Source organism: Podarcis vaucheri (genome assembly GCF_965113315.1).
Source record: "Podarcis vaucheri genome assembly, chromosome: 13".
In the NCBI taxonomy this organism is placed as follows: domain Eukaryota; kingdom Metazoa; phylum Chordata; class Lepidosauria; order Squamata; family Lacertidae; genus Podarcis; species Podarcis vaucheri.
In genome coordinates this window covers 55,113,955-55,132,124 of record NC_138751.1, presented here as the reverse complement: position 1 = coordinate 55,132,124, position 18,170 = coordinate 55,113,955, and the positions used below count along the sequence as shown (strand labels likewise).

Genomic DNA, 18,170 nt, shown 5'->3' with positions numbered 1-18,170 from the left:
AAAGCCAGGGAAGTCCCCAAATAGGAGTTCCATCACAGGAGGAGAAAGGAAAAAAGAAGAGGGGGAGGGAATCAAATTGATTCCAAGCCAAAGGCCAGGTGGAACAACAATCGGCCCTGCGGAAAGAAATCAGATCCCGCAGGGCCCTGGTCTCATGAGACAGAGTGTTCCACCAGGCTGGAGCCAGTGCTGAAAAGGCCCTGGCTCTGGTTGAGGCTAATCTGACTTCCTTAGGGCCCGGGACCACTAGGGTGTTGCTATTTATGGACCATGAGGTAGCCTGAAAAAGGCCAGGAACTGAGACCCAAGGAATGGCTCAAGCATCCCTGGGCTCAGGGACTCCCCCTTCACACACTGGAATAAGTCTCCAACTAATAAAAGAACAAAAGCCTAAGCATGTGTGGGATCCATGCCTGGGCACGTGAGCACGAGGCCAATCCAATAATGGTCTTACTCACCAGAGCCTTGTATCTCAAGATTTATTCCCTGATAGTTGTACTCCGCTCCAGAGTTCATGGTTTAGAGGAGCACTTGGAGAGTGTTTATACTCAAAACTTAGTGGCAGCTTCTTGTCTTGAACGCATTTCTAGGAAAATATTTTAAACTATTTGCAGACCCTCCAAGTGTCCCTATTTTCCAGGGATGTCCCTGATTTAGAGAAGCCGTCTTAGTTTCTGATTTGATCCCAGAATGTCCCCCTTCTCCTTAGGATGTCCCTATTATCATTGGAGAAATGTTGGGAGGGTATGCAGCTATCCAACTTTTGAGCTGTCTGAAGGCAAGCCTGTACAGTGGATGCTCGGGTTGAGAATGTGATCTGTGCAGGATGCATGTTTGCAACCCGCAGCAGCGTGCATACACATGCACGAGTTGCGATTTGGCGCTTCTACGCATGCGCAAAGCACGATTTAGCGCTTCTGCGCATGCGTGACCCCCAAACCCAGAAGTAACCCGTTCCGGTACTTCCAGGTTTCAGCGCGTCCATAACCCAAAAAAACACAACCTGAAGCGTCTGTAACCCGAGATACAACTGCATAGGGAATTTTTTTTACTGTTCAATGTTTTATTTAGTTTTTCCATTTCAGCCTCTTAACCAAGGATGTGGGCATTCTGCGCTTTAAAGAACTCTTGCCTCTTAGTAGCCCAAATTCTATGACTCTTCTGCCAGTGTTAGGATTGCTCTGGAAATCTCTGCTAGATATTTACAGGTATCAAGTTACACACCTCAGATTCTTTTTTAAAAAACACAACAGCCAGCTGCTATTACCCAGATCCTTCAACACATGGATTTCTAGCTATGCAGAGAGCAGAAATAAAGAAAAACATGTTAGCCTATATGTTAGCAAAACTGGAGATTAATTTTCAGTGGTGTCCAAATAATTAAGATTGATCCATGGCTCATACATCATCCTGCTTTATTTTTTTTCATTTCCCTCACCCATTTTTTTTACCATCCAGCCTGCTGAAGAATTATGGAGAATTCAAATGCTTATAAACTATTTTGTACCAGTTGGTTTCCAAAACGTGGATTTGGGTATTTTTCATATGGGCTGACCTTTATTTCTTGTTTGTTTGATTTGAAAAATACATAATATAGCCAAACAATAGGGCTAAGTTTCAATTCAAACTGGTAGGGAAATGTGAGGAGCTGATCTTAAGTTTCGAGAAAAAAGAAACCCAAACTGACAGATTCCACCATCCCGATCCTGAACGTGGGTTTTGGAGTTTTTCCGACGGGGCAATAGGCTTCTTGCATTCCTCAGTTGCACTTTCATTCAACATTCAGCACCTGCTGCCACCTAGTGGACAGATGTCACAGTGCTTGCGGGGGATCCTTTACAGGATTTGAGTTGCGCAGTTGTCACTTACATTATTTGCCACGTGCATCTGCTAATCGCAAACACGCTGTCATCTTCAGCTGCCAAGCTTTGTCTCCTTCTGCTTCCTGAGCACAATAAATGCCAGCAGGAACTAAGGAATTCTGGTTACAGATAGGTAGCCGTGTTGGTCTGCCATAGTCAAAATAAAAAAATTCCTTCCAGTAGCACCTTAAAGACCAACTAAGTTAGTTCTTGGTATGAGCTTTCGTGTGCATGCACACTTCTGCAGATACACATGCACACGAAAGCTCATACCAAGAACTAACTTAGTTGGTCTTTAAGGTGCTACTGGAAGGAATTTTTTTATTAAGGAATTCTGGGGCTTTTAAAAATAGTTACAGTTTTGGCAGAGCATGGAAATGCGAAAGGCATGGAAACAGAGGTTCCTCATAGCCTTCCCTTCCTCCCTTCCCTGCCCCCAGTGCCTGCACAGGCTATATTTATTTTTTAACACAGGTGCTTCATACAAGAGGAGTGCTGGGCAAAAGGGCTGCCTTTAAAAAAATCATTTCAGGATATTTAATGGGAATTGAGTCATAAGTACGTAATGCAATAAATAAATAAAGCCAGAAAGCCAGATTCTGTAATAAAAGTAATTGGTGCCGGTGCTATTTATGAACAAAATTAATTAGTAATTAATCATTGGAGAGAGAGGTTTGGAAGAGAGATCTTCCACTCTTTCACATTGTTCCAAGCACATTAAAAGTTGGTTAGATATTGCAACTGCCCTCACCCACCATTAAACAAATGTTCTCCATGAAAATACTTAGGCTAGAATAAATCACAGACAATTAGCTTTGCAAATAAATGAATGTTTTACTCACAGAGCTTCCAGAAGTTACAGCAAACAAGTTTCCATCCGCTAGCAGTAAAACAACGATAAAAAAGGTTCCATACAACTTAAAAAGAAAAATAAATTGTCTTCCCTACATAAAGGATCGCACAATCTTTGGGTTAGCAAAAGTGCAGTCTGTAAAATCTCCTTTTAGAGAGATTCAGTTCACTTCCAGCGAGCCATGGCCACATGGCTTCCTGCTTGTTCCAGGAAGCACACAGAGAGAAGAGAAACAGGGGGGGGGGGAATAGAAGTGGCTGCAGGGAATCTGCCATGCCACAGACACTCTGGTAACTTCAGCCAACTTTCATGCACGCAAGTGTGATTCAGTAACTGTATATCATATTAATTTTCTCCAATTTTGCAATTAATGTTTGTATGTGCATGAATACAAACCACACAAAATCTGTCTCATGTGGACCCACACTGTGCGGCTAGAAGCTGACACTATTTGTATGCTATTAGTTCTACCCCAGAGTAGCTTGCAATGGCAATTAAAACAAAGGCAATAATAAGACATGCAATAAAACATTTAAAAATCAGTTTAAAAAATTAAAGTATTTATTTTCTTCAGCAGAGAGAGAACTTAATTTGTGATGTTTAAAATACAGTATATTTTAATACTTCTAATACTTAAAATACAACCCATTAAATTGCGTTGTATTTCTAATACTTAAAATGCAACCCATTAAATTGCCTCAGAAAAGAAACCTGCCTTGCCTGAAACTTTGTACACCGGGTGATGAGTGCATCTTCTTGGGGATGGAGAACCACAGATGAGAAATCCTTCTTCTTTATTGCCCACCACTTGTTCTCTAATCACAGCGGAAGATTGTAATATTTATGTGGATTGATGTGGGATACAGAAGTACTTAGGGTATAGGTGCCCCAAGATGCAAAGGATTTTAATTAAGGTCAGAACCAACACCTCGAGTTTAGCTTTGAAGCGAACTAGTGTAGATATTTGAAGGTGTAATTTTTAGACTCCCTTCTGTCATTTTACAGATGGGGTAAACAGAGCAGACATCTGCGTGGAAGAGCAATAAACCATGCTGAAAAGAGGGTGATAGATCTGGAAGTTTTATAACCGGCACAGGGAATGCCTGATTTGTGCTGCTGTTCATTGTGCATTGTTTGTGTTCTCCTTCTTCAGCATGCAGCCCCGACTTATAATATTTATGACTGAATCAAAGCACCAGACATGTAGCTGTGTCCACCTGCTTAATGAAAAAAGAGCTTCACTGTTGAATAGTGGAAAAGATGGACGAAGGACACAGCTCTGTTGGATTCACAGCTCTTTATTGCAACAGTTAGAACTGCTCCTGGAATCAGACAAACTGCAACCTAGCTGGCTGCTTTATATAATACTAAGTAACTTGAAACAGTAACAACTCACCACTAGCTAACCAATCAGGAGCGACAGTTTTCAATCCTTCCTTTACATACTGGTGGCCCTGAGTGAGAACTGCCACTAATCTTGATACATAACATTCACAATTGTCACTCTAAGGTTGTGTACGAACTATACCTTTAAAGCACAACCAGAGGACAATATTTCCCTCGAGAATTCTGGGAACTGTAGTTTTAAAGGGTTGCTGGGAATTGTACCTCTGTGAAGGGTAAACTATGGTGCCCAGCAGGGGCGGCGAGTCCTGTTTTGCCACCTGAGTCAAAATGGGAATGTACCTGGTCGCACCTGCAAAGCAGAACCAATGAAGAAGAAGAGTTTGGATTTGATATCCCGCTTTATCACTACCCGAAGGAGTCTCAAAGCGGCTAACATTCTCCTTTCCCTTCCTCCCCCACAACAAACACTCTGTGAGGTGAGTGGGGCTTCAGAGACTTCAGAGAAGTGTGACTGGCCCAAGGTCACCCAGCAGCTGCAGGTGGAGGAGCGGGGAAGCGAACCCAGTTCCCCAGATTACGAGACTACCGCTCTTAACCACTACACCACATTGGCTCTCAATGAGAGTGGGTTGTGGCGAGATCTCATGAAATCTCACCAGAAGTTGGCACCACCGCTGCCTCCCTCCCGCCCACCTCATGTGCTAGCTGGCCTGGTGCACAGAATTCTTTGAAAGACAGCATGTGTTTCATATGGTGCGGATATGACTAGAGCCACATGGAATTAAGAAATATAGTGTGTATCCTATCCCTGCCTCTTTTGTTTACATCTAGTTAGCTCCTATTTGTCCCTGGCTCCCCTCACTTGTTTCACAAGGTAAGTTTATATTACTATTATTATTTACATTATTTGTTTTACAAAAATTCCTCCTGCCTCCCTCTTCTTGTAAGCAAATCCCTCCAGCTCTTGGGAAAGCCCCTTATCTTCCCAATGTAATCAACACAGGAGCCAGATATATGGAGAAACGTGACTCAAAGAAGTAGGAGGCCCAGGGTTCGCTCTGATTGTTTAGAAATACACAATCGCTTTGAGGTCCTCTCCCCTAGCATGGAAGACGAAGAGCAGACTCCATTTGAGGATCTCTCCCTCATTTCAGTCGATCAGGTAAATGAAGACGAGCAGCAAAGTCAGTCCTCAGGGAATGTGCAGGTGACCTTGGAATGGACAGCTCACGGAAGAACCCCGACCAAACCTAAGAGGAGGCGTGTAGTGGTGATAGGGGATTCCCTACTGAGGGGAACAGAAGCAGTGATCTGTGGGCCTGACAAGATGTCTCAGGAAGTGTGCTGTCTCCCCGGGGCTAAGATCCAAGATGTAACTGAACGACTGCAAGGAATCATAAAACCCACTGACAAGTACCCCTTCCTCTTGGTTCATGTGGGAACCAATGACACTGCAAGCAATAGCCTCCAGAGGATCAAAAGACACTACGAGGCTCTCGGCAGGAAATTGAAGCAACTAAATGCACAAATTGTCATCTCATCTGTTCTCCCAGTTGAACGACGTGGCCCAGGGAGAGAGGGAAAAATAGTGGAAGTGAACAGCTGGCTTTGCAAATGGTGTAAACAGGAACGGTTTGGATTCTTAGATCACAGACTGCAGTTTCTTGAAGATGGACTTCTGGCAAGCGATGGGCTGCACCACACAACAGTTGGGAGGAATGTTTTTGCCAAAAATCTCAGAAACCTCATCAGGAGGGCTTTAAACTGACTAATGTGGGGGAGGGAGACAGTGCTCCTGAAGGTAGGAGCCTATCAATTGATGAAGATGATCATCCAAATGTCATAGACCAAATGGAGCAAACAGCACGCAGACCTAGTGGTGGGAGGAAAAAATCCTTAAATAAGAGACACGGGGGAATGATTAATGGACTTCAATGTCTGTACACTAATGCGCAAAGCATGGGAAATAAACAAGATGAGCTTGAGCTCTTGGTACAGCAAACTAAATATGACATAATAGGCATCACTGAAACCTGGTGGGATAAGTCCCACGATTGGAATGTAATAATGGGGGGGATACAATCTATTTCAGAGAAACAGGCCAGACAAGAAAGGAGGAGGAGTGGCGTTATATGTCAGGGATGTGTATAGCTGTGAAGAGATCCAAGATTTAGAACCTCAAAGCCAAAGTGAGAGCATTTGGGTCAAAATTAAGGGAGAGAAGAATAACAGTGATCTCATTGTGGGAGTTTACTATAGATCCCCAAGCCAAACGGAGGACATGGATGATGCCTTCCTGGAACAGATGGCCAAGCATGCAAAAGGAAGGGAGATAGTAGTAATGGGGGACTTCAATTACCCAGATATTTGCTGGATGTCAAACTCAGCCAAGAGCATAAGGTCATACAGATTCCTCACTGGCCTTGCAGACAACTTCATTGTCCAGAAAGTGGGAGAAGCAACAAGAGGAACAGCCATTTTAGATCTGGTCCTAACCAATGTTGGTGATCTGGTTAGTGGGGTAGAAGTGGAAGGATCATTAGGCGCGAGTGATCATGCTCTTCTGAAGTTTACTATACAGCGGAAAGGAGCAGCCAAGCATACTAGGACTCAATTTCTAGACTTTAAGAAAGCCGACTTCATAAAACTTAGGGAAGTGCTGGGTGAGATCCCATGGACAGTAATACTAAAAGGAAAGGGAGTTCATGATGGCTGGGAGTTTGTTAAGAGGGAGATACTAAAAGCACAACGTCAGGCAATACCAATGAGACGGAAACATGGAAGGTGCCTAAAGAAGCCAGGGTGGCTATCTAAAGAACTTTTAACTGAGTTAAGATTAAAAAAGGATGTGTACAAAAAATGGAAAAGGGGGGAAACCACCAAAGAGGAATTCAAACAAATAGCCAGCACGTGTAGACACAAAGTCAGAAAAGCTAAAGCACAGAATGAACTCAGGCTTGCTAGAGAGGTTAAAAGCAACAAAAAAGGCTTTTATGGGTATGTTCATAGCAAAAGGAAGAACAAAGAAACAGTGGGGTCACTCAGAGGAGAAGATGGTGAAATGCAAACAGGGGACACAGAAAGGGCTGAACTCCTCAATGCCTTCTTTGCCTCAGTCTTCTCCGATAAAGAAAACAATGCCCGACCTGAAGAATTTGGAGCAAATGATTCAGCAGAGGAAACACAGCCCAGAATAACTAAGGAGATAGTACAAGAATACTTGGCTAGTTTAGATGTATTCAAGTCTCCAGGGCCAGATGAACTGCATCCAAGAGTATTAAAAGAACTGGCAGATGTGATCTCAGAACCACTGGCAGTCATCTTTGAGAATTCCTGGAGAACAGGCGAAGTCCCGGCAGACTGGAGGAGGGCAAATGTTGTCCCTATTTTCAAAAAGGGGGAAAGAGAGGACCCAAATAATTACCGCCCAATCAGTCTGACATCAATACCAGGGAAGATTCTGGAGCAGATCATTAAGCAAACAGTCTGTGAGCACCTAGAAAGGAATGCTGTGATCACCAATAGTCAGCATGGATTTCTGAAAAATAAGTCATGTCAGACTAACCCGATCTCCTTTTTTGACAGAATTACAAGCCTGGTAGATGAAGGGAACACAGTGGATGTAGCCTACCTTGATTTCAGCAAGGCATTTGACAAGGTGCCCCATGATATTCTTGTAAATAAGCTGGTAAAATGCGGTCTTGACTATGCTACCACTCAGTGGATTTGTAACTGGCTGACTGACCGAACCCAAAGGGTGCTCATCAATGGTTCCTCTTCATCCTGGAGAAGAGTGACTAGTGGGGTGCCACAGGGTTCTGTCTTGGGCCTGGTCTTATTCAACATCTTTATCAACGACTTGGATGATGGACTCAAGGGCATCCTGATCAAATTTGCAGATGACACCAAACTGGGAGGGGTGGCTAACACCCCAGAGGACAGGATCACACTTCAAAACGACCTTGGCAGATTAGAAAACTGGGCCTAAACAAACAAGATGAACTTTAACAGGGAGAAATGTAAAGTATTGAACTTGGGCAAAAAAAATGAGAGGCACAAATACAAGATGGGTGACACCGGGCTTGAGAGCAGTACATGTGAAAAGGATCTAGGAGTCTTGGTTGACCACAAACTTGACATGAGCCAACAGTGTGACGCGGCAGCTAAAAAAGCCAATGCAATTCTGGGCTGCATCAATAGGAGTATAGCATCTAGATCAAGGGAAGTAATAGTGCCACTGTATTCTGCTCTGGTCAGACCTCACCTGGAGTACGGTGTCCAGTTCTGGGCACCACAGTTCAAGAAGGACACTGACAAACTGGAACGTGTCCAGAGGAGGGCAACCAAAATGGTCAAAGGCCTGGAAATGATGCCTTATGAGGAACGGCTAAGGGAGCTGGGCATGTTTAGCCTGGAGAAGAGGAGGTTAAGGGGTGATATGATAGCCATGTTCAAATATATAAAAGGATGTCACATAGAGGAGGGAGAAAGGTTGTTTTCTGCTGCTCCAGAGAAGCGGACACGGAGCAATGGATCCAAACTACAAGAAAGAAGATTCCACCTAAACATTAGGAAGAACCTCCTGACAGTAAGAGCTGTTTGACAGTGGAATTTGCTGCCAAGGAGTGTGGTGGAGTCTCCTGCTTTGGAGGTCTTTAAGCAGAGGCTTGACAACCATATGTCAGGAGTGCTCTGATGGTGTTTCCTGCTTGGCAGGGGGTTGGACTCGATGGCCCTTGTGGTCTCTTCCAACTCTATGATTCTATGATTCTATTCTATGATTCTATGAATCAGGGATTGGCAGGTGTATTCTGCTCAGGTGCTGTTGGTGTTCCAATAGTATTGAACACCCACTTTGTTTGACATACTGAGATCCTAAGATCCTGAAATGCATAAAATGTGCAGCTCGATCAGTGACACCTCCTTTAGCCCTCAGTCCCTTAGATGTCTACCTTTGAGAAAGGACTTTGAATTTTTCTTTTTCTTTTAGTTTAGATTAGTCATTGTATTGCATTGCATTGTATTGTATTGTATTTTGAAAAGCCTATAGATATAGATATAGATATAGATATAGATATAGATATAGATATAGATTATGTCAACAGGAGCAAAAGCAGGTGGGGGTAACCCCTGGGCCTTCAGGTGTTGCTGAACCAGATGACATCGCAAGGGATCGTTGCCTTAGGAGAGCGAGAAAAATTATCAGGGATGATTCACACCCCGGCCAGCACCTCTTTAATCTTCTACCCTCAGGCAGGAGATATAGAAGTATAACCAGTCATACCAACAGGCTAAAAAAAAATTCTATCCGTGGGCTGTTAGGCTGCTGCAACTGACTTTGGAGTTGGCGTGTTGTGCGACAAGCACACAGAGTGCAATGAGACTGAGTGTTTGTGAGGGGTGGGAGGCTTGGTTAATTTCATTGTACACAGGTTGTACATTGACAATAAAGGTATTATTATTATTATTATTATTATTATTATTATTATTATTATTATTATCATCATCATCATTGTTGAACTACATCAGCCTTGCCATTGCCCTTGTTTGCTGGGGCCAATGAGAGTTGTCATTCAGCCACAAATGCAGGACCAAAAGTTCTCCACACCTGAGAGAAAGCAGAGGTCCTCCACCACCAGTCAATGTTGAGTTCTGTCACTCAGAGGGGCCAGAAAGGAACCAATGGGCTTTTTTCACCCTTACACTTAGCCAGTGCAGCACAGAACAGAAGGTGTAAGTATTCTACATTAGGGAGGGTGAAATTAAAGGTTCACTTTTTTCGTGAAGCCATGCACTTTATGTGTTCAGCTGGTTTCCATTGAGTAACATGGCTTTTCCCAACTAAGACTGACCAAAACCTGGTCTCACATGCTTCAAAAATTAGCTGGAGCAAAATGGTGTCAAAGGAGTTTGCACTCACAAGACAAGACACACAGGCAGCCATGATCCTCTGACGTGCATTAAGATGGCGGTGCTTCCTCCCCAGCACCATTTGGGCAACAAGCCAATTCTCTCAGCTGATAGTGCTCTCAAAAAAAAAAGCATCTCCCAGAAGGTTCAGTGCCATTTGTTCCCCATTTGGCCTTCTCTGCCTAGAGACAGTGACGTTAACATGAAACCAAAAAGGGTTGGTTATGCAATAATGTCTCACCTAAATCAGACGGACAGCAATTCCCTTACACTTGCATTAGATTACAGTGGTGCCTCGCAAGACGAAAATAATCCGTTCCACGAGTCTCTTCGTCTAGCGGTTTTTTCGTCTTGCGAAGCAACCCTATTAGCGGTTTAGTGGCTATTAATGGTTTAGCGGCTATTAAAGGTTTAGCGGCTTAGCGGCTAAAAGGTTATTAGCGGCTTAGAAAAAGAGGGGGAGCGAAAAAAATCGCAAGACTCGCAAGACGTTTTCGTCATGCGAAGCAAGCCCATAGGGAAATTCGTCTTGCGAAGCACATCGAAAAACGGAAAACCCTTTCGTCTAGCGGGTTTTTCGTCTTGCGAGGCATTTGTCTTGCGGGGCACCACTGTAGTTTGTCCTCAATGACATGAACATGAAATCAAATCACATTGGCTTGGTGGAGATTTTGCTGTTACCAGGAGATGACCCAAATGGTGTTTAAGCTAGTGTGCCAAGTGAGCTGGGGCAAGTGAGCCTTGCAGTTTTTTAGGAAGCTCTAAAATGACCCCACTTCTTTTCAATGGACCCGAGTCTGGCTTAATTTGAAATAGAACCACCCCATGTCCCTTTTGCCCTTCCATTTTGAGTTCTAGGTTGCAAATAGCAGCAAAAGGGCATGAAAGAGGTAAGCATTTTGCTTTTCGTTGTGAAAATGTTCGTTACAGAACACAAGAGAACATTCAGCAACACAGACCGCCTAACTTTTTGCAATGTTTTTTGGCACAAGCGTTTTTCAGAAGACTGCCGTCTCCCCATGGTTTTCTCTTCACATTGTATCAGAGAACATGCCCCCATCATAGCATGTTTCAGTGAAATGGAATGCCCTGACACGGGGGAGAGTTCCTCAGGAAATATGCATCTGTCTGTGAAGAATTTGATGCATTCAGAAATAACTATTGTCACAGATTAAAAGACTCAAGGATTACTTGTTTAACACATTGGTTTGGTAACCTGAGAAAAGGGAGGTGCTGGAATGACATTCCTCCCTTTGGAGGTAGTGGGGGGCGGGGGGGGAGAGACACCTGATAATAACTTGAGCTTATACCCCCCAAAAAAAAATAATTCTAAAAATAGAGAGAGTAAAAACAACCCCTGAAAAACACATGGAATTGCTTGAATATGCACAAAACAAGCAAATTTGAAAATAAAGTGTACCTTTAAACAAATGCAACTTCCAATATATATATTGAGCATAAGAATAAATCTGTCAGTTCATGCAGCTCTCATATGGAAACTCTGGACAAGTTAGTTTCCATTGGATTTCTTCAGTCCTGTGCTCTCAATGAGATTACTTAATGACCACAAAAGGATTGAACAGCTACTGTTTGAAAATATGTTTTCTTAAACTGAGGCGCGCTTTCCCTAATGAGGCCTCTTGCTGCCGGTGCCCTTCCACCGTTCGGCTTCTGTTCTTAGACTGAGGTAAAGTTCTCAAACCAGGACACTACTTCTGGTTTTGCAGAGTTCATAAACCGAATCATTTGTAAACAGGGCTGTTCTTTAACTGAGGTACCACTGTAGTTAAATCTATTAAAAATCTGTATAGCAAAGTACATTTGGTCAGATTATTCCATTTTATCCCATCACACATTGTGGCATTCAGAACATGGAACTGGGAAGCAAAAGAGCACTGCTGTGCTCTGTGAAACAATGCTTTCCTCCAGCTGCAAACATCAAAACAGTATTTATTTTACATGAAAGAAAAGAAAATATTGGATATGTCAAAATGGGACATGCATTTCAGACAAGACTGCCTTCACTATAAAACTCCTCAGATTACATATGAAATTATTCTCAAATTGAAAGGGATACATTTAGGTGGTACACCTGGAAGGGAAAAGATCATGCAGCAGGCAGAACCAGAGGCACTTTCATCTCCATAAGAGAGCCACCCAAAAACATTGTGCTAACTGTGGAATATTCAGGAGACAGGAAACATAAGTTACCTGATAATGACTTGAGTTTATACAAAAAAAAAAAAGCCTTAAAATATATACTACTAGAGTAAACATAATATATACTACTAAACATATATATACTATATTAGTATATATTAATTTATACTACTAAAGTAAACAATGTATACTACTAGAGTAAACCTAAGTACTAGAGTTTTTCATGGAAGTCCCGGGAGCTCCCTTGTGCAGCCTGAAGGAGTACAAGCCAAACAGAGGTTTACGCCCACCGTAAGACCTAGACCTTAGAGGTTTCCTCATTTAAAGCCAGAGCTGATTTAGTTCTCCAGACCACAAATCCTGAGGGGAGGGTTGTAGACAGTGGGTTGTAGGCATACGGATTGTGGGCTGTGCATGAGGATTTTGCACTTGGATGACAGAGAGAGAGCTGTGGGTGGATGCATGGACAAGTCCCACTGTGGGAAGCAGGGAAGCACCACCGAAAGGGCACTACTGATGATCCTGGTGCTGCAGTTGCTATCTCTATTGCCTGCCTAACATTGTTTGCTATGCTTGGCTCCTTATCTTTGCTGCTAAATGAAGTCTAAATAAATAAATAGGAACGGCTAAGGGAGCTGGGCATGTTTAGCCTGGAGAAGAGGAGGTTAAGGGGTGATATGATAGCCATGTTCAAATATAGAAAAGGATGTCACACATAGGAGGGAGAAAGGTTGTTTTCTGCTGCTCCGGAGAAGCGGACACGGAGCAATGGATCCAAACTACAAGAAAGAAGATTCCACCTAAACATTAGGAAGAACCTCCTGACAGTAAGAGCTGTTTGACAGTGGAATTTGCTGCCAAGGAGTGTGGTGGAGTCTCCTACTTTGGAGGTCTTTAAGCAGAGGCTTGACAACCATATGTCAGGAGTGCTCTGATGGTGTTTCCTGCTTGGCAGGGGGTTGGACTCGATGGCCCTTGTGGTCTCTTCCAACTCTATGATTCTATGATTCTATGAAATAGTGTTCATACATGCATTTGGGAAATGGAAAACACGCTATTTCAGCTTTCATCTCATGTCCCGACACGAACATGTATTTTTTTAAAAAAAGAAAAATACATTTATATACTGTACCTCTTTCCTAGAAAGTTTAAAGCAGCTTACAGTGAACCAGCCCTGTGATTTCCAGAACTGCAAGATTGGGGTTTGCAGAAGAGAAGGACTGTCAAAATGATCAAACTAGTTTGTTCAGTAAATAGCTGTTTTATTTTTAATTATTTTCTTGTTTTTATCCTGTGTTTTATTTTGTGAACCACGCTGAGATCTTATGATGAAGGGTGGTATATAATCTAATAAATGAGAATAATAAATAATAGCCCTGGCCAGTCTGTTAAACATCTTCTTTTGTAATGCAGTCTAAGGCAGTATGTTGTAGACAACGCTATTTTTCTAGAAAAAGAGGGGCTGGAACTCATCGTCCTCTTATAATGGCAATGGTGCCTACCTGAGAGGTGCCAGAACCAAGTTCCGGTGAGTTCTGGCTGAAATAAAGAGCCCTGGATAGAGACATTTTGTTTGACATAAGATGGCATGATTTCCTTCCCCACCTGTTCTCACTGGAGGGGATTTGAAGTAAGTATTGGGGGGGGGGTGTAAATGGGAGGTACTGGAACTTAGTCTGAAAGAGAAACAGATTCCCCCCCCCCTGTGAGAATCAAATGCTATGGTATTGGCCGTTCCCCATGAAATCCAATGGGGAGCAATATCTGTTGGAGTTGAGTTGATGCTACAAACCACCATCTTATGCTGAACCCGTATATATGTGCAAATAATCCTTATATCACAGAAACACTGCAAGCCTCCAGTGGCCTCACTGAAAGGAAACCAACTCAGCGTACATACTGTTACCCAGTGAAACTTCTCGTTGCTCGGAGATTGGGGTAACAATACTGTAGTAATGCCATTTGAAACAGACAAATGACCCCAAGGAGTGCCAGAGCATCATTACTTACCAATCATAGCTGAGAAGGCTACCAGGATCCAGAAAGCAACGAGGAAAGGCACATGAACGTGGAGCCAATCAAAGGTGACTATCTGGAAGCCGCCACTGTGGTTAGTTGCCTTGATGGTTTCATTTGCAGTTCCGAGATCATCTCTTTCAGTAAGCCCTTCTGAATGGCACATCAACACTAATAGCAAAATGAGGAAAGGCAAAACGAATGCCCTTTTCTTCATGATCAAAGAACTGCTATCTAAAAATTGCCTCCTTGCGCGCAATGTGCTTTTAGTATTGCTTAGCTTAGAGGTCAAAGTGGACTTCCCACTTTTGCTTGTATTTTCTTGGATGCCCAGTTGAGAACTCCTAGCTGTCAGAAACCATGTCAATAACAGGTTCTTCCTCTCAAATTCTGCTGCCTGCTCTCCAGCCAGTGGGGGGCACTATCCCTCCAACAGTTTATTCCTGAGGAGCCAAGCAGCACTTTGGCAGGTGCAGCCCTGGGCGCAAGGATCTTACTAACTCTAGGAGAACCTCTAAACCTCTTTCCTTCCTTTGGAAGAAGGAGTGCTTTTTATGGTGTTTAATTGGAAGGAGGGGTCAGATAAACCTCTGGGCAGGTTTATGATGACTACTTTCCCCCTCAGTTCCGATTTGTAAATAAGTGCAAAAGATTAATGACATCTCTTCTTAATAATTATAGAGAGGTGGGTGTATAAGGCTCTTTTGGAGAAAGTGCATTGCCAAGGACTTCGCTCTCGCTTGAACAAAGTGCATCCTAAAGGGAGATTAACATGTAATAAACAAACTCTGCAGGTAGTAGCCTTCAGGACAGGTAGTCAGCCAAAGGACACTTGACAACTGTACCAATTAACATTAAAAAACTTTTCATAAGTAGAGAAAATTTGAATGAATACAGCCTGTTGTCAGTTAAGTGGTGAGCCAACCAACATCAGTTTGGGTCTACAACCTCAAAGGCAGGATGGTACAACTTTTAATATCAGGTGGGCCATGGGTTCTACACGGCCTTGTCATGCGGGGGGGGGGAGGCCAAAATTTGATGTCCCCCCCCCAGCCCTGGAGCTGCCTTCCCAAATCTAAGTGAGGTGCTGGGCTTTGAGAAGGAGGCATGAGGCTATGGCAGGCGCCCAGCTTTGGGAGAGCCAGTGTGGTGTAGTGGTTAAGAGCGGTAGTCTTGCAATCTGGGGACCCAGGTTTGCGTCTCTGCTCCACCACCTGCAGCTGCTGGGTGACCCTGGGCCAGTCACACTTCTCTGAAGTCTCTCAGCCCCACTCACCTCACAGAGTGTTTGTTGTGGGGGAGGAAGGGAAAGGAGAATGTTAGCCGCTTTGAGACTCCTTAAAGGGAGTGAAAGGCGGGATATCAAATCCAAACTCTTCTCTTCTTCTTCTGGAGGATTCTAGGACCCTGTCAGAGGCCTCATGTCTCCTTCCCAAAGCCCAGCACCTTGCTTATCTGGCTTTGGGAAGGCAGCACAAAGGCTGCTGGAGGAGGCATCAAATGTTGCTGAGGGCCACTAAAAAAGGTCTCGATCGCAGCATGCGGCTCTTATGCCATGCATTGGACCGCCCTGGTCTAAGGAACAGTAAGGTAAAGGTAAAGGGACCCCTGACCATTACGTCCAGTCGTGGCCGACTCTGGGGTTGTGGCGCTCATCTTGCTTTATTGGCCGAGGGAGCCAGCGTACAGCTTCCGGGTCATGTGGCCAGCATGACTAAGCCGTTTCTGGCCAACCAGAGCAGCGCACGGAAACGCCATTTACCTTCCCTCCGGAGCGGTACCTATTTATCTACTTGCACTTTGACGTACTTTTGAACTGCTAGGTTGGCAGGAGCAGGGACCGAGCAATGGGAGCTCACCCGTCGCAGGGATTCAAACCGCCGACCTTCTGATTGGCAAGTCCTAGGCTCTGTGGTTTAACCCACAGTGCCACCCGCGTCCATAAGGTACAGTAGTTCCCAGAAATAGCAATTCAAGTTTAGAAAAGCAATGTCCATCAGCTGAGCTAAAGAAGGATTAATTAGATCTGGATTAGCAATGGAGAATCTATTTTACAAACCAAGATCAAAGGAACCTAGTCTGTTTAATTTAAAAAGTGAAGACAGGAAGACCTTTTCCTGTGGAAGAATTGCTATCCATGCAACTTATTTGGAATGGTTCGCCTCCCACCAGTAGTTGAAGCAAGACAGACTGGGACAAGGGGAGAGTCTTCTCCATGGCTCCTTGGCTCCAGAACTTCTTGCTCCCTTTCTGTTGATGTTCCATAGGCTGGTGAAAACTTTATCTTTCATAAGGCTTTCAGACTATCACATTTAAAGTCTGCCCGTTTCTGAACATTTCCCAACTCTGCAATGGAAAGGGAGAAAAAAATTTCTCTCCCCTCTTTCTCCATGCCATGCATAATTTCATAGGCTTTTATCATATCACCTGTCACTTGACTTTTCTCTAAACAAAAAAGACCCAAACACCACAACCTCTCCTCGTAGGGGGGTCACCCCATCCCCTTGATCCTTTTCTGAATCTTTTCCAACTCTACAATATCCTTTCTGAGGTGAGAAAGCCAGAACTCTATACAGTATTCCAAATGCGGTTGCATGCACATAGTGTATCTTGATTTCAGTAACCCTTTTGACAAAGTTTCCAATGATATTCTTCTGAAGAGGCTAGTAAAACTGAACCCAAAGAATGTTCAATAACGGTTCCTTATCATCTAGGAAGAAAGGGAAAAGTGGGGTGCCACAGTGTTTTGTTCTGGGCCCAAGGTTGGTCAACATATTTATAAAGGACTTGGATGAAGGTATAATGGGAATGCTCATCAAATTTGCAGATGACACCAAACTGGGGCGGTAGCCAATGCCGCTGAAGACAGAATCGGGATTCAAGATGACCTTAACAGATTGGAGAACTGGGCCCAGCTAACAAAATGAATTTCAATAGGGACAAATGTAAGGTTTCTGCACTTAGGCAGGAAGAACCAGCTGCGCAAATATAAGAGGAGGGACACCTGGCTTGCCAGTACTACCTGTAAAAAGGATCTAGGGGTCTTAGTAGATGACAAACTTAACTTGAGTCAACACTGTGATTCAAAGGCAAAAAAAGGCAAATGTTATTCTAGGCCGCATCAACAGTAGTGTTCCAACCAAGGGATGTAATAGTCCTGCTTTGATCAGATCCCACCTGGAATCCTGTGTCGTTCTGGGTACTACAATTTAAGACGAATATAGACAAGATGTAATGTGTGCACAGGTGGGCCATCAAAATGGTCAAGGGACTGGAAATCAAGCTTTATGAGGAAAAGTTGAAGGAATTGTATGTGTTTAGCCTGAGAAGAGATATGATAGCCACCTTCAAATATCTCAAAGGCTGCCACAAGGAAGATGGAGCAAGCTTGTTTTCTTCTGCTCTGGAAGGCAGGACCCAAACCAATGGATCCAAGTTACAAGGAAGAAGATTCCAGCCAAACATCAGGAAAACTTTCTGACAGTAAGAGTTGTTTCACAGTGGAACAGACTCCCACGAGAGGTGGTGGACTCTCCTTCCTTGGAAGTTTTTAAGCAGGAATTGGATGGCCATTTGTCATGTATGATCTAGTTGAGATCCCTGCCTTGGACGGGCCTTGACTAAATGAGCCCCAGAGTCCCTTTCAACTCTACAGCTCCATGATTCTATATTAAAAAGCACAGGTCCAAATACAGATCCTTGGAGACCTTCACTTTCTACACCTCTCCATTCAGAGAATTGTCCATTTATTCTTACTCTTTGCATCCCGATACTTAACCAATTCCTGATCCATGGTTGCTAAGCCTACTCAGGAATGTTCATTACAAAGTTGACCCACAGAGATGGGTGAAGGTTGAACTCTCCATGCGTTATTATTTTATTACTTATTAATTAACACATGAGCTGATGCGCAGAGAGTTTGATCCTGCTGGGACACACCCTGCAGGCCAACGTTGTCATGGTAATTAACAGGTAGGCTATCCTGCTCAACTTTCAAAATCAGCCCATGAGGGTGTGGGAGA

At 43.6% G+C, this 18,170-nt stretch overlaps 1 protein-coding gene across 1 annotated transcript in view; it reads right to left on the bottom strand.

The window, feature by feature from the left end:
- SLC9A3 (solute carrier family 9 member A3) overlaps nucleotides 1-14,666 on the bottom strand; it is a gene marked incomplete at its 3' end in the record, with an annotated part of 104,392 nt that extends 89,726 nt beyond the window's left edge. The window contains exon 1 of the mRNA XM_082194813.1: nucleotides 14,143-14,666. Within this exon, the coding sequence (XP_082050939.1) occupies nucleotides 14,143-14,365 (223 nt within the window). The 5' untranslated portion in view covers nucleotides 14,366-14,666. The remainder of the gene's footprint in view (nucleotides 1-14,142) is intronic.
- Nucleotides 14,667-18,170: the final 3,504 nt, after the last annotated feature.